The sequence below is a fragment of the Sphaerodactylus townsendi genome, linkage group LG08 (assembly GCF_021028975.2).
Source record: "Sphaerodactylus townsendi isolate TG3544 linkage group LG08, MPM_Stown_v2.3, whole genome shotgun sequence".
NCBI classification, from domain to species: Eukaryota; Metazoa; Chordata; class Lepidosauria; order Squamata; family Sphaerodactylidae; genus Sphaerodactylus; species Sphaerodactylus townsendi.
In genome coordinates this window covers 7,298,058-7,310,558 of record NC_059432.1, presented here as the reverse complement: position 1 = coordinate 7,310,558, position 12,501 = coordinate 7,298,058, and the positions used below count along the sequence as shown (strand labels likewise).

At 46.0% G+C, this 12,501-nt stretch overlaps 1 protein-coding gene across 1 annotated transcript in view; it reads right to left on the bottom strand.

Moving 5' to 3' along the window:
• SORBS1 (sorbin and SH3 domain containing 1) overlaps positions 1 to 12,501 on the bottom strand; it is a 244,631-nt gene that overhangs the window by 30,382 nt on the left and 201,748 nt on the right. Inside the window, exons 20-21 of the mRNA XM_048505888.1 lie at positions 11,960 to 12,009; positions 3,871 to 4,046 (exon numbers count right to left, since the gene is read on the bottom strand). Of these exons, the coding sequence (XP_048361845.1) occupies positions 3,871 to 4,046; positions 11,960 to 12,009 (226 nt within the window). The remainder of the gene's footprint in view (positions 1 to 3,870; positions 4,047 to 11,959; positions 12,010 to 12,501) is intronic.

Sequence of the window (12,501 nt, the reverse complement as noted above, 5' to 3'; positions counted from 1 at the left end):
ATGTTGGTCCCATAAAAGACATCAAAGTTATTTTATAATCAACAATCCATGGGACAAATTTAGATATTTTTCATATTAGCAAGATGAGGTTGGGTGGGAGAGGACAGTCCTTGAGAGATCAATGTACAACTGGGCCCAGACGGGGTGTGTGTGGGGGGGGGAGGGGGGGATGGCTCCTGTTAGAAACTTAAGAAGCTCAGAATTAATTAATTTTTTGAAATGAAAAATGCATCGCTGAACTGCAATGCAAAATTTGGAATCCTCACAGGAGAAAAACCGGGCCAGACGCAAGCAGTTCGAGGTCCAGCTGTTTGCTTTCCAGTCCCAGTTGATCTGTTAGTTCACATTCCAAGGCTTCTAAAGTGGGTGATTCAAATTCTTCATCCACAACAGCAAACAGTTTCACAAGTGAACTGCAGAATAAGCCCAAGGGACTCACTTGCCTCCATGACATGCTTTGAATGCTTTAACTTCTGCGTATTGAACACAAGCAACCCAGACAGGCAAACAATACATTTTGCTGTGTTTATTATGCTTTTAGTTCTTCGGTAACTTTTAGCATTATTAGCCTCCCCCCCCCCCCCCCAGCATTGGTGTCCCCAAGAAAGCTGCCTAGCACAGAAGCAAGCAGCAAGGGCAGCAGGCAAAGCAGGGCTGTCTTGGTTGCCAGCCAAGAAGGACATCAGGACACCGGCAGGGGAAAGGGAGGGGCTGGCCACTGGGGGTGGGGAGGGGGAAGGGGCTGTGGTGGGAATGCTAGGAAGAAAGGGGGGAGGAGAAATGGAGATCTCGTGGGAAGGGAGAAGGCGCAAGAGGGACAAGAGGCTTTGTCAGAAAGAGGGTTTGGATGCAGAAGGACAGAAGGAAAACCTGCAATGAGCTGTATTTATTTTTTATTTTTATTTTATTATTAGATTTTTATACCGCCCTCCCCCGGAGGGCTCAGGGCAGTGTATAAATAAATATGTGCAGACAGGGGAAAGTTAAAAACCAGTACAAATATAATACAAGCCCTGTCTCCCTATTAAAACCAACAGCAGCAATACAGTCGTCATCCGAGAACTAAAACCGACCCCCTCGGGGAACCCCAAAAGGTCCCCCCCTAAATGGGCCACATAATAAACAGAGAACAAGGGGAGGAGGGGAGGGGACCAGGGGCACCCTCAGCAGCCGATCCTCCCAAAAGCCCGGCGGAACAGCTCAGTCTTACAGGCCCTGCGGAACTCACCAAGGTCCCGCAGGGCCCAGACAGATGGAGGGAGGCTGTTCCACCAGGCAGGGGCCAGGGCCGTAAAGACCCTGGACCTAGTGGAGGCCAGCCGCATCATAGAGGGGCCAGGGACAACCAGCAAATTGGCCTCTGCTGAATGCAGAGACCGAGCTGGGACATGCAGGATAAGACATTCCCGAAGGTACGAAGGTCCCAAGCCACGTAAAGCCTTAAAGGTTAACACCAACACCTTGAAGATGACTCGGAACTCAACTGGGAGCCAATGCAGGCTACGCAACACAGGCAAAATATGGTCTCTAAAGGCACCTCCTGTGAGCAGATGAGCCGCCGCATTTTGGACCAGTTTCAATTTCCAAATCAGGCACAAGGAAAGGCCCGCGTAGAGCGAGTTACAATAGTCTAACCTGGAGGTGACCGTTGCATGGATCACAGTGGCCAGGTCAGCTCAGGAGAGGTAGGGGGCCAGCCGTCGGGCCTGACGAAGATGGAAGAATGCAACCCAGGTTACATGGGCCACCTGGGCCTCCATTGAAAGAGACTAATCCAGGTGGACCCCCAGGCTGCGAACGGAGGAGGTCAGTGCCAATGGGACCTCCTCCCACACCAGCGGCTGAAAATCCCCAACCCCCCCCTCTGCGACCCAGCCAGAGGATCTCCGTCTTCAATGGATTCAGCTTTAATCTGCTCTGCTGCAACCAACCAGCGACCGCCTCCAAACAATGCTGTAGAGCTGCAGGGGCAGCAACCGCTCCCCCCATCAACAGAATGAGCTGAGTGTCATCTGCATATTGATGACAAATCAGCCCAAAGCTCCGTACCAGCTGAGCAAGGGGTCGCATATAGATGTTAAATAACAGCGGGGACAACAGTGCATGAAGCGGGCACTTCCGGGAGGCTTGAGCCCCGCACCACACTTGCTGACTCCGATCCCGGAGAAACAAAACAATCCACTGAAGGACATTGCCCCGTACCCCGGAAACGGCCAGGCGGCAGGCCAAAAGATGCGCATGCAAGTGCGACCCACATCAAGCGGCATGCGGTAAGATCCAGACAATACACCAGCAGCGCCCGATCTGGCTTTCCGGTCAAGCTGCATGCACCGGAGCTGCGTATCTGTGATGGCGACGAGAACTGTTTCCGTCCCATGCCCAGCACGGAAGCCGGACTGGAAGGGATCAAAAGCCAATACGTCCTCCAGGAAGCCCTGAAGCTGCTCCAACACCACTCTCTCTATTACCTTCCCCAGAAACGAAAGATTCAAAACGGGGCGGTAATTGGCCAGATTTCCAGGATCTAATGATGGTCTTTTCAAGAGTGGGCGGACCACCGCCTCCTTCAACCCATCCGGAAAAACTCCTTGCTCAAGGGAGCTATTGATGATATTCAACAGATGGGGTCGTAGCTCCGCTCGGCACGTTTTAACAAGCCACGAGGGGCACGGATCCAGAGGACAGGTAGTAGGTCTAACAGCAGCCAGGGCCCTGTCAACAGCGGCTTCGGAGAGCAGAGAGAACTGGGCCAAACAAGGGCCTGAAGACGGCAAGGGAGCCTCCAGTTCACTAATTGTGTCCAAGGTGGTGGGAAGATCCTGGTGGAGCGATGCGATTTTATCTGCAAAAAAGCTCATAAAAGCCTCACCGCTTTTTTGGCGGTTGCCAATTGAGAATTTGTAGAATCCTCAGGTATTGAGGTGAGAGACCGAATAATACGAAATAATTGTGCTGGGCGAGAACTAGCAGATGCAAGAGAGGACGGAAAGAAAGCTCTCTTCGTCTCCTTCACCACCATCTCATAGGCCTTCATAAAAGTCCTATAAGATGTTCATGCAGCTTCGTCACAAGATTTCCTCCACACCCGCTCTAGATGTCTGAGCTCCCGCTTCATACAGCGCAGCTTCCTGGTATACCAAGGAGCCAGCCGCATGTGGGGTCGCAGAGGTCTCCTGGGAGCAGCAACCTCGATGGCATCGGAGAGCCGGGAGTTCCAGTCCTCCACCTGCTCATTGAGGGTGCCGGTGGGTTCAGGATCCCGCAGAGCATTCAGGAATCCAATAGGATCCATAAGTACAGCTAAAAGTGAATTTTGTCATCCCCAACCCAAATTCATTTGTTCTTGATCTGTGTCAATTGCTTTCTCAATTGGCAAATTTACAAACTCCTGAGCTTAAAACCCAAAATATTGGGATCTACCTTTCTGCATCCCCAGAAGGCGGGGTGATGTCTGCCTTGGCTACTGAAATGAAGGGAGGCAGCTGAGCACTGCTAACTGTGCAGTACCATTTCCCTCGACAGCTGGGGAAGGGTCATGTCCATCCACATTTCCACCCTTAAAAAAGAAAATTCTGCCCAGCACAAAACTGGTAACAGTTTTCAGTTGCAGGGAGTGTGGGGTTTTTTGTGCCGAGAAGCATTCAGAAATGTTACCCCATCCATGGCATGAAGTGGTGCAGATCCTGCCATAACTTCTGGGTCCCAGCGCCTCTCATTCTCTTGCCAGTATAAATCATTCCCATAACACAGATCTGAGTTCTGGATCTACACGTCCGCTCTGTTGTTCCGGCACAATATTTTGACCCAACCCGTTTCAAGAATTCAACCACCAACCACCAGCAAAAGACGAAGGTGGCTTCGGCGGCCTACCTTTCGTGGATGCCGAACTGGAGGGGCGCTTGAGACCGCTCAGCCCTTGCAAAGGGATGTCTCCTCCTTCCAAGACGCTCTTGTAAATCTGCCGTTCATTTTCCAGTCCAGCAGAATCCCCAGGACCTGTTTCAAGCTCTCTCTTGTAGTACTGGTAGCTGGGGGAATACGGGGAGCTAGAAGCAAGCAGTGGAGATATGTGGGGAAAGGGAATTGGTTTCCTCAGCAATGAAAAGAGTTATAAAGCAATAATACCAAATTGGCGCCCATTCTGGCAGTCCAAAAGACGGATGCAGGACCACAAATGGGGCAAGCTTTAGAATTGCAAATAATTCATTTATTTGTTTGCTTCAAATATATATGCCCAGCTTCTTAGCATACTGCTTTTGGCTCTAGCCCATCTGCCTTAAGAACTATCTATCACCTCAAGGGTCAGATATCACAGTTCCTAAGATAAGTCCACTGGAGTCCAGTCCTGGTTCATCACTTTCCCCATACTTTACAACAGCTATGCTGAATGACAAAGTCTCACCTTATGACTACCAAGATTTCCAACCGTATCATCTGTGTTTTTGGTATAGTCAGCAGAAAGCACCTATCCAGGGCCCTGATCTGGAAGGTCTAGGTCAGTCTAATTCAGCCTCAGAAGCTGAGCAGGGGTGGCCCAGGCCCTGGGCTAGTCCTTGGACGCGAGTCCACTGGGGAAGTCCACGGTCACTACACAGAAGCAGGCAATGACAAACTACCTCTGAACAACTCCTGCGTTAAAGACCCCGTGAGTGGTCACCACAAGCCAGCTGTGACTGGCCGGCACTTTCCACCACTCTGGCCTACACAGACTCACAAGGACTGGAATCCTGGCTTTGAAGAAGCATGAAAGTGGACGTTTCAATAATTCTTTGTAGGAGTGAACGGGGAGTTTAAAACTGCCTGGGAAAAAGTCCCCTCTGGCTCCCCCCTCCCTGCCCACCTCACGGAAGGCCGAAGGGCAGGCCGGAGGGAGGAAAGGGGGCTTTCCCTGCATGGCCGAGGCTGGCCCCGTCACTGCTGGGCATTCCTTCGCTGGCTGAAGTGCAGGGGGGGGGTCTCCATGGCAGCCCCTCTCTCCCAGGATTTCGCCCCACAAAATACATGGCGAATCGGCCCTTGGTTTTTCTGCAAGGGCTTTATGTACACAAAGTCTGAGATTTTAAAAGGTATATATTTTTCTCCTGTAGAGGAGAAACTAATTTTCCTTCTCTCTGAGTTGGACCCGCTGTTTCTCTTACAGTGGCCAGACGGTTTGCCTTGGCAGCCAAGAGCTGCTTCTAAAAGCTGAAATGCTTTATTTGTACATAGGGAAAATGCTTTATATGCTTCTAACATGCGGTTATGCGCTTTTAACATTCCAATGTCCCAGCATCTGCTGTGTTCCTCTTTGGGTGCCCTAATTCTGCGGGCCTCTGGCCCCACACAAGAAATGCTGCTGAGTGCTGAGGCCCTCCAAGCTGCCATCCCCAACTCGGCACTGAGTCTGAAGCTGCGTGCGCAGGTCCGCATGCTAGTTTTTTGTACCGGCCACTCTTATGCTGTCTCCCATTCACTACTTTATTTCCCCCTTGATCTTTAATTGCTACTTGCTAAGCTTGATAAAATTTGGTTTAATTTTTTCACATTTGCTATGATGTTTTTAAATAACCACATTTTATCAAGCTTAGCAAGTAAAAATCGAAGATCAAAGGGGAAATAAAGGGGAAATAAAGTAGAGTTTCTGGACAGAGGGATCCTTGCAATGTTTATCCATGTTTTTGTGACTTCCAGGGTTGACTACTGTTGCATGCTCTCCATGGGACTACCCTTGGAGATGTCATTTGTATGGAGAACAAGGAAGAAGAAGCAAGCATAGACAACTTCTGTTGTGAAGCATTGTAAACAACACGCAGCAGCTCATACTGTATTATTGTGCAAGTTAAAAGGAGAGTTTAGATTTATATCCCGCCTTTCTCTCCTGTAGGAGACTCAAGGCAGCTGACAAGCTCCTTTCCCTTCCTCTCCCCACAACAGACACCTGGTGAGGCAGGTGGGGCTGAGAGAGTTCAGAGCGAACTGGGACTGGCCCACAGTTGCCCAGCAGGAGTGTAGGAGTGGGGAAACACATCTGGTTCACCAGATTAGGTAATTCCAATTCCAAAGCCTTTATTGGCATTATAAATTACAGAGTTAGTAGAAAAGGGGCATTTATCTACTAACTGAGACATTAAAACATTAAAATACATTAAAACATTAAATACATTAAAACAATGTTGAACATTTGCAACCAACGTACTTTGTAAACCCAAAGCACATAGAAATTAATTTAATCCATTACTACTGTGCCACAGGCAAGTACGATTATGCTCCTGACCAACATAGTGCCTCAAAAACTTGGCAAGCATTTCTCATACATACAAGATCACAGGGACCCGCTTGAGTAGAAAGTTCATCACAGATGGTAACCTGACAGCGCTTTGAGCTCTCTTACCAATGGACAGGATGTACGCTATGGAAGCGTAATTCCACTTCGTATATTGGACATTCCAATAAAGTACATGTTGAACCGGTTCTCAGCAACTGGCCATGTTAAGTACATTGACATAACTCTGTTCTCATATGGAGTAAGTTATTATACCTGCCAAGAGTCATATAGCTGTTAGGTAGCGCATTGACAAAACAAGTTTCAAAAGTGTACACTCTGTGCTGTTTGGGATTGCACAGAATGTACAGATAGTTGACACAGTAATCTGATCGGACAGTTCCCAATGGCCTGTGGGGAGCAGCTCCTCCTCCTGCAACGCATTCTCCAGTTTCTCTCGATTCAACTAAAACAGATTTAATTTCATTATGAATTCTGGATGGTAGACATAGTTTGGAACTGGCTTTCAGCTGTTAAGCTTCCATGTTGTTAAGTTTCTTTATCTCTATGTCAGCCAACCATTTCACACAGATGTAGATTTACGTGGATAAGAGTTGATGTATAAAACCATTGGGTCTGGGCTCAAAATGAATTTTGGGTCCAAAGTACTTTTAAAATACTCTTTGTCCATGCTTACATCAGTTCCATACTATTTTTGTCCAGTTTCTCTTCATGTAGGGTGTCATATGCGACACACCTTTGAGTGACCCTAAAATTCTTTGCAAAAAGTATCCCTGTAACTTGGACCTTTTCAAAAGGTGATTTAATTTGGGGTGGGATCCCATATTGGGCCTCCATATAATAGCTGAGGGATTATCTTTGCATTTGAAGATTTTCAGTGCAGCGGGGACATAAATTGCGTGTCCTTTTTTAGAGTAGAAAAAATCGGGAGAATCGGCTGCAGCATCTCACCTTAGCTTTGTTCCTCTGCTTGCTTTGCTGTGAGGGACCCAAGATAGGTTGTAACTAAATAGGAGCCCTAGATATCTAAACTGACTTACTTGCTCTAGGACATGGTTGTTCACTTTCCAGCTACATTTACACCTAGATTTTGCAAAGATCATGACTTTGGACTTGTCGTAGTTAAGCGTCAGCTTATTTACATGACAGTATTCTGCACTGCAGTTTAGTAGGCGTTTTAAGCCTACTTGGGAATATGACAAGAGAACAGCGTCGTCTGCATAAAGCAGGGTAGATATATGGTAGCGAACCCAACGCATGGATGGGCATCAATTTTAGTTAAGGTTGGCAGGGGAAGCCTCATGGAGAAATAGGGCAAAATAGACTGGGTGCCAGTGGGCAACCTTGTTTAACCCCTTTGTTAACCATAATTGATTTTGTTAACGTGCCATCTCTTGAAGTTCTTATTTGGCAAGTTGTATTCGTGTGGAACGCTTTAATTAGAGCTAAAAGTCTCTGTTCCATGTCACCAGATTCGAGTCTACCTGCCCCTAACCACAACACCATGCTGGCTTTAAGGATATAAAAATTAAAGAGATATTTCCTTTCCATGAGTAAAATTCTCCTGAATGTTATATATTTTTACCTAGGATTTTTGAATCTTGCCGTGCTCCCCCAGGGGCCCAAAGCAGCTCCACTGTTATGTCATTCACACACACACACACACCCTCCACTTAATCCTCACTACCACCCTGTTAGGCAAGTAGGTCTGAGAGAAACTGACAGGTCAAAGGTTACCCAGGAAGCTTCAATGACAGAGTGGAGATTCGAACCTGGTTCTCCCAAGTTGCTGCTGACACTCTTAACTACAGCATGACGACTGGTCTAACTGGATCAGCCAGCCACACACTTTTGGATTTATTAGACTTAGTTTTGGAGAACAATTTTTTTCGTTTTGACAAATCTTATTACATCCAACAAAAGGGCGTGGCCGTGGGTTCTCCTCCGTGGCTGGTCTGTTCATGGCTTGCTTTGAGCAAAATTGTATTCTATCAGCTGAGGCTAATCCTTTTTTAAAAGAGATTCTGTATATTAAAAGGTACATTGATGACCTATTTTTTGTGATCTCTGACTCATCAACAGTTGTTCCCTTTTGTGAATGGTTAAATACCATTCATCCTCCCATCAAATTCACTGTCACCATGAGTGAAAATTCATTACCCTTTTTGGACCTGGTTGTTTCTTTTTCAACTTCCCATAAATTACAGGTTTCTCTATACAGAAAGGAGACAGACACAAATTCCTATCTTCATTATAATTCGTTTCACCCCTGGCATTTAAAGAACAATCTCCCTTTTGGCTTATTTTTGAGAGCCAAACGAAATTCCACCTCTAGAAAGGATTATAAAAGGGCTTTGAAAAACATTGAGGTCATGTTATTAAACAGACATTATCCATGGCCCATCATTAATAAGGCAAGGATTAGATCAGATAGTCTACATCAGGGGTAGGGAACCTTTAACACTCAAAGAGCCATTTGGACCCATTTTCCATGGGAAAAGAAAACACTTGGAGCCGCAAATAATTTTTGACATTTAAAATAAAGATAACACTGTACATATTGGGGTTTTTTTACCTTTTACTCCACTCATTCTGAGAAGCGCATGGATGCGTCCGCCCTGCTGCCTGCGAGAGGGGAAGCCCGCGGCGTGGCCCAGCCGGCTGCCGGCAGTTGGTGCGCCTGCTCTGCTGCCTGCAGGGCGGGCAAGGATGGGGCCAGCAGCTCGGCTCATGGAGCCACAGTGCAAGGGCAGAAGAGCCACATGCGGCTCTCGAGCCGCAGGTTCCCTACCCCTGGTCTACATAGAGACTCCTTGTTCACCTCAAAAGTTCGTTCCACTTCAGGTAGGATTACTTCCTCTTTTCAAAATACTGATTTGGGTCCAGATATTAAAAAGATCATTCTTAGATATTGGCCACTCCTTCAGGATTTACCAGGATGTAGGGTCCCACCTCTAATCACTTTTAGGAGGATTGAAAATTTGAATGATATTCTTATTAGCTCAGATTTCAACAAACAAATGAAAACCGTGTGTTCTGTGCTGGATCACTTTAAATGTGGCAAATGTGCTGCATGTCCGTTGGCAAAAAAAATTGATTTCTCTCATGTTAATTATGTTAAAAATTTGGAAAGTTTCTCAAATTGTAATTCAAAAAATGTTGTGTATTTCATTATGTGTCCCTGTAAGAAATACTGCATTGGAAAGGCCAGCAGAATTTTGAAGTCTCGGATATTTGAGCATGTTTCACGCATCAGAAATGCTATCAAGGATGCCCCATTGGTAGACCATTTTATGAATATGAACCATCAATGGAACTCATTACGTTTTGGAGTCTTGGCTTCTGTTCCAGACAGCACTGAGGATATTGACAACAACTACGACGACTTGAGAGCTTTTTAATTTTCAGATTGGATACTATGCAGCCTGCTGGACTTAATTCAAACATTGACTTCAGACCTTTCCTGTGATTCCTTAATTAACTGCACCTGTCTCCCTTGACTTTCTCTGTAAATTAGGTTGCTTCTGTCTTGTGGTCAAGGACATTTCGAGAGGCATAAGAATAAACTAATTGCAGAGCGCTGTCCTCCCTGGTATTTTGGTATTTTCTCTCCTTTTTAAAAAAATAATCAAATTGTTACTGGTTGAACGCTATAATTACAACTATTTACTCATTTTTTGTAGATTATAACCATTATTGTACATTGAAAAGCCCTGACCTGCCTTTGTAAGTATTTCATGTTTTGGAAATCAGTTTCACATGTAAATTGTAATTCTTTGTAACAAGTCTTTATTTTGTTTCTTTTCAGAACAGCCGTGAAGTTTAACGAGGCCAGTTAATTAACTAGAATCTGGCTAGCTGTTATATTTGTATTTAGATTATATTGCCGTGCTGTTCTAACTTGTATATTACTCCAATGGGAGAATGTAAACAATTTTTCCAAAACATTTTGTTACTGTTTGTAAAATTTTAAAATTATTTTGGTTACTTATAAGTAAATTGCTACTCCAGTGGGAGAACTAATTTTTGAAGTCATTATTGTAGCCAGGTTGACACTCCTAACTACAGCCTGATGCTTGGTCCAACTGGATCAGCCGGCCACACACTTGTTTTTGAACGAAATGACTGTTGTTTTTAAAAACAAATTTGGCCACCAGTTCAACATATTAACAAAAGTACAGTGATTTTTACTTAGATTTTACTTAGATACACAGTTCAGGCATTTCCCCAATGGGATGGGGTCAGGAAACCAGAGGGTGATGGTCAATTTTTATGATGGTTTCCAGACACAGGAAGCCGATGGCCCCCAGTTCGAATGCCTAGGAGCCAAGTGAGTAGGCAAGCAGGCCGTCTGTGGAGCGCCCCTGGCACACAGGCTGGATGCGAAAACTAAATCCCATCACACTTCCCCAGTCCTTGTCTAAATGCCAAAGCTGGTCCCAGGGAGCATCGAGCACATCCCTCGGCTCTCTCACCCCACACCTTTGTACCCCAGGACAGGGATCTGGGGAAACCCCCAGAGAGATGACGGAGACCGAGGCAGTTTTACAGGCAACCCTCAGGAGACATTTCCCAAGATTCCTGTGAGTTTTATTTAACTGTGATAGCAGAAAAGGAAAAGCAGGAGACATTTTATGCAAATATACTGAAGCCTGATTACCAAAAATAGGAAGCCGTATCTACGGCAGGCATGCAGGCTTGCTATCCTGTTCTTAAGTGCTTTGTTTGTTAACTGTGTTATGCTGTCCTCAGCCAGAAAGGTGGACTATAAATGAAATAAGTAGATAGATCTGTTCATTTTGTGTGAATCACAGTGGTCAAAGCCACAAAAAATCCTCCAGGTGTCTTCTCTGCACTGGGGTCCACAGAAGGACACTCAAAGACATTTCCACTCCCAACAACAAACCAACTACTGGGCAACAGCATAGGGTTAAAAAGCATACAAGGTCAAACATGTAAAACAGACCTCAGAATAGCTGGAGTCTTCTTCCTTGATCTCTCTCCCTATCTGAAGGGAAGCCTGGGTGTCCGTTTCCAGAATTCCAACATTCGGTGTAAATTTAAAATGGAATATCAGGCACCAGAGCTAATAAAGCTGCCCCCCCACCCCCCCGAGGAGTTGTCACATCACACTAGCAAGTCATTTTAACCCACGTGAGCAGAGACCATGTCTTGAGGAATTACTTTTTTCTTTTCAAACAGTGCTGTGGGGACTGAACACAGCCCACTGAAGATGTCACTCATTACATTTCTTTCTAGACACTGCAGTAAAAATAAGAGAGGATAACACTGAACTTTGCTGTTTGACTGTATTGCTCTTTTGGGTGAAATATGACTCTATGTCAGTTTTCACATCATAAAAAGGAAAAAAGGAAAAAAGGAAAGGAAAGGAGAGAGCCGAGAGCTCACATGGAAGGGAAAAGGTACTTTCAGACCAAAACAGCCTTTTCAGAAGTCCAATGCATTTCAATTATTTCAGCAGTTGAAAGAAAACTTCCTTAGGAGTAACCTGCTCTCCGTCTTTTGCCTCTCGCACTGTGAGCTAATCAAACGGCATTCAGCAGAGGCTGTGACGCCAGGGCAGGCACAAACATACTTACTCCCAGGACCGTTAGAGACCCAAAGATGTCGCTTCCGCCATGCTAACCACCTGGCAACTCTTAACATCAACACCAAAGAGCAGCTTTGAAAACTTACTGGGGTGCCTGGTCTGAAAACGTTTCCAGTGGAGTCGAGCCTGCTGTACTCTGCAAGAGTCCAAACAAAGAAGTCGTTGAGACATACAGTTTCATGCAGAACAAAAGACAAAAGCTCGCTGGAGTGTTTTTGAGTTTTTAGTTCAAGTCTCGGCCTTGGCAGGCACCGGTCCTGGCACCAACATTTCAAGAGCAGAGACAGTTTCAGGGGCTCGTTTGCAAGAGGAAAAGATTCTGGCACAGCCCATGTAGTTCTATGGCAACTTTTGTGTATAAATAGCTCAATGCAACAAAATCTCGAAGGGGGAACAAAAGCCGGCCGGTAGAGTTGCCAACCTCCAAACGGGGCCTGGAGATCTTGAATTGCAACAGAAAACCAGACTACTTGCACTGGAGAAAATGGCAACTTTACACCTCGCTGAAGTCCTTTCCCTCCACAAACACGGCCCTCCCCAGGCTCTGCCCCGAATCCTCAGGCATTTCCCAACCCAAAATTGGCAGCCCCACCAGCAAGGCCTGAAAGTCAGCTGCCCAAAATGAAAT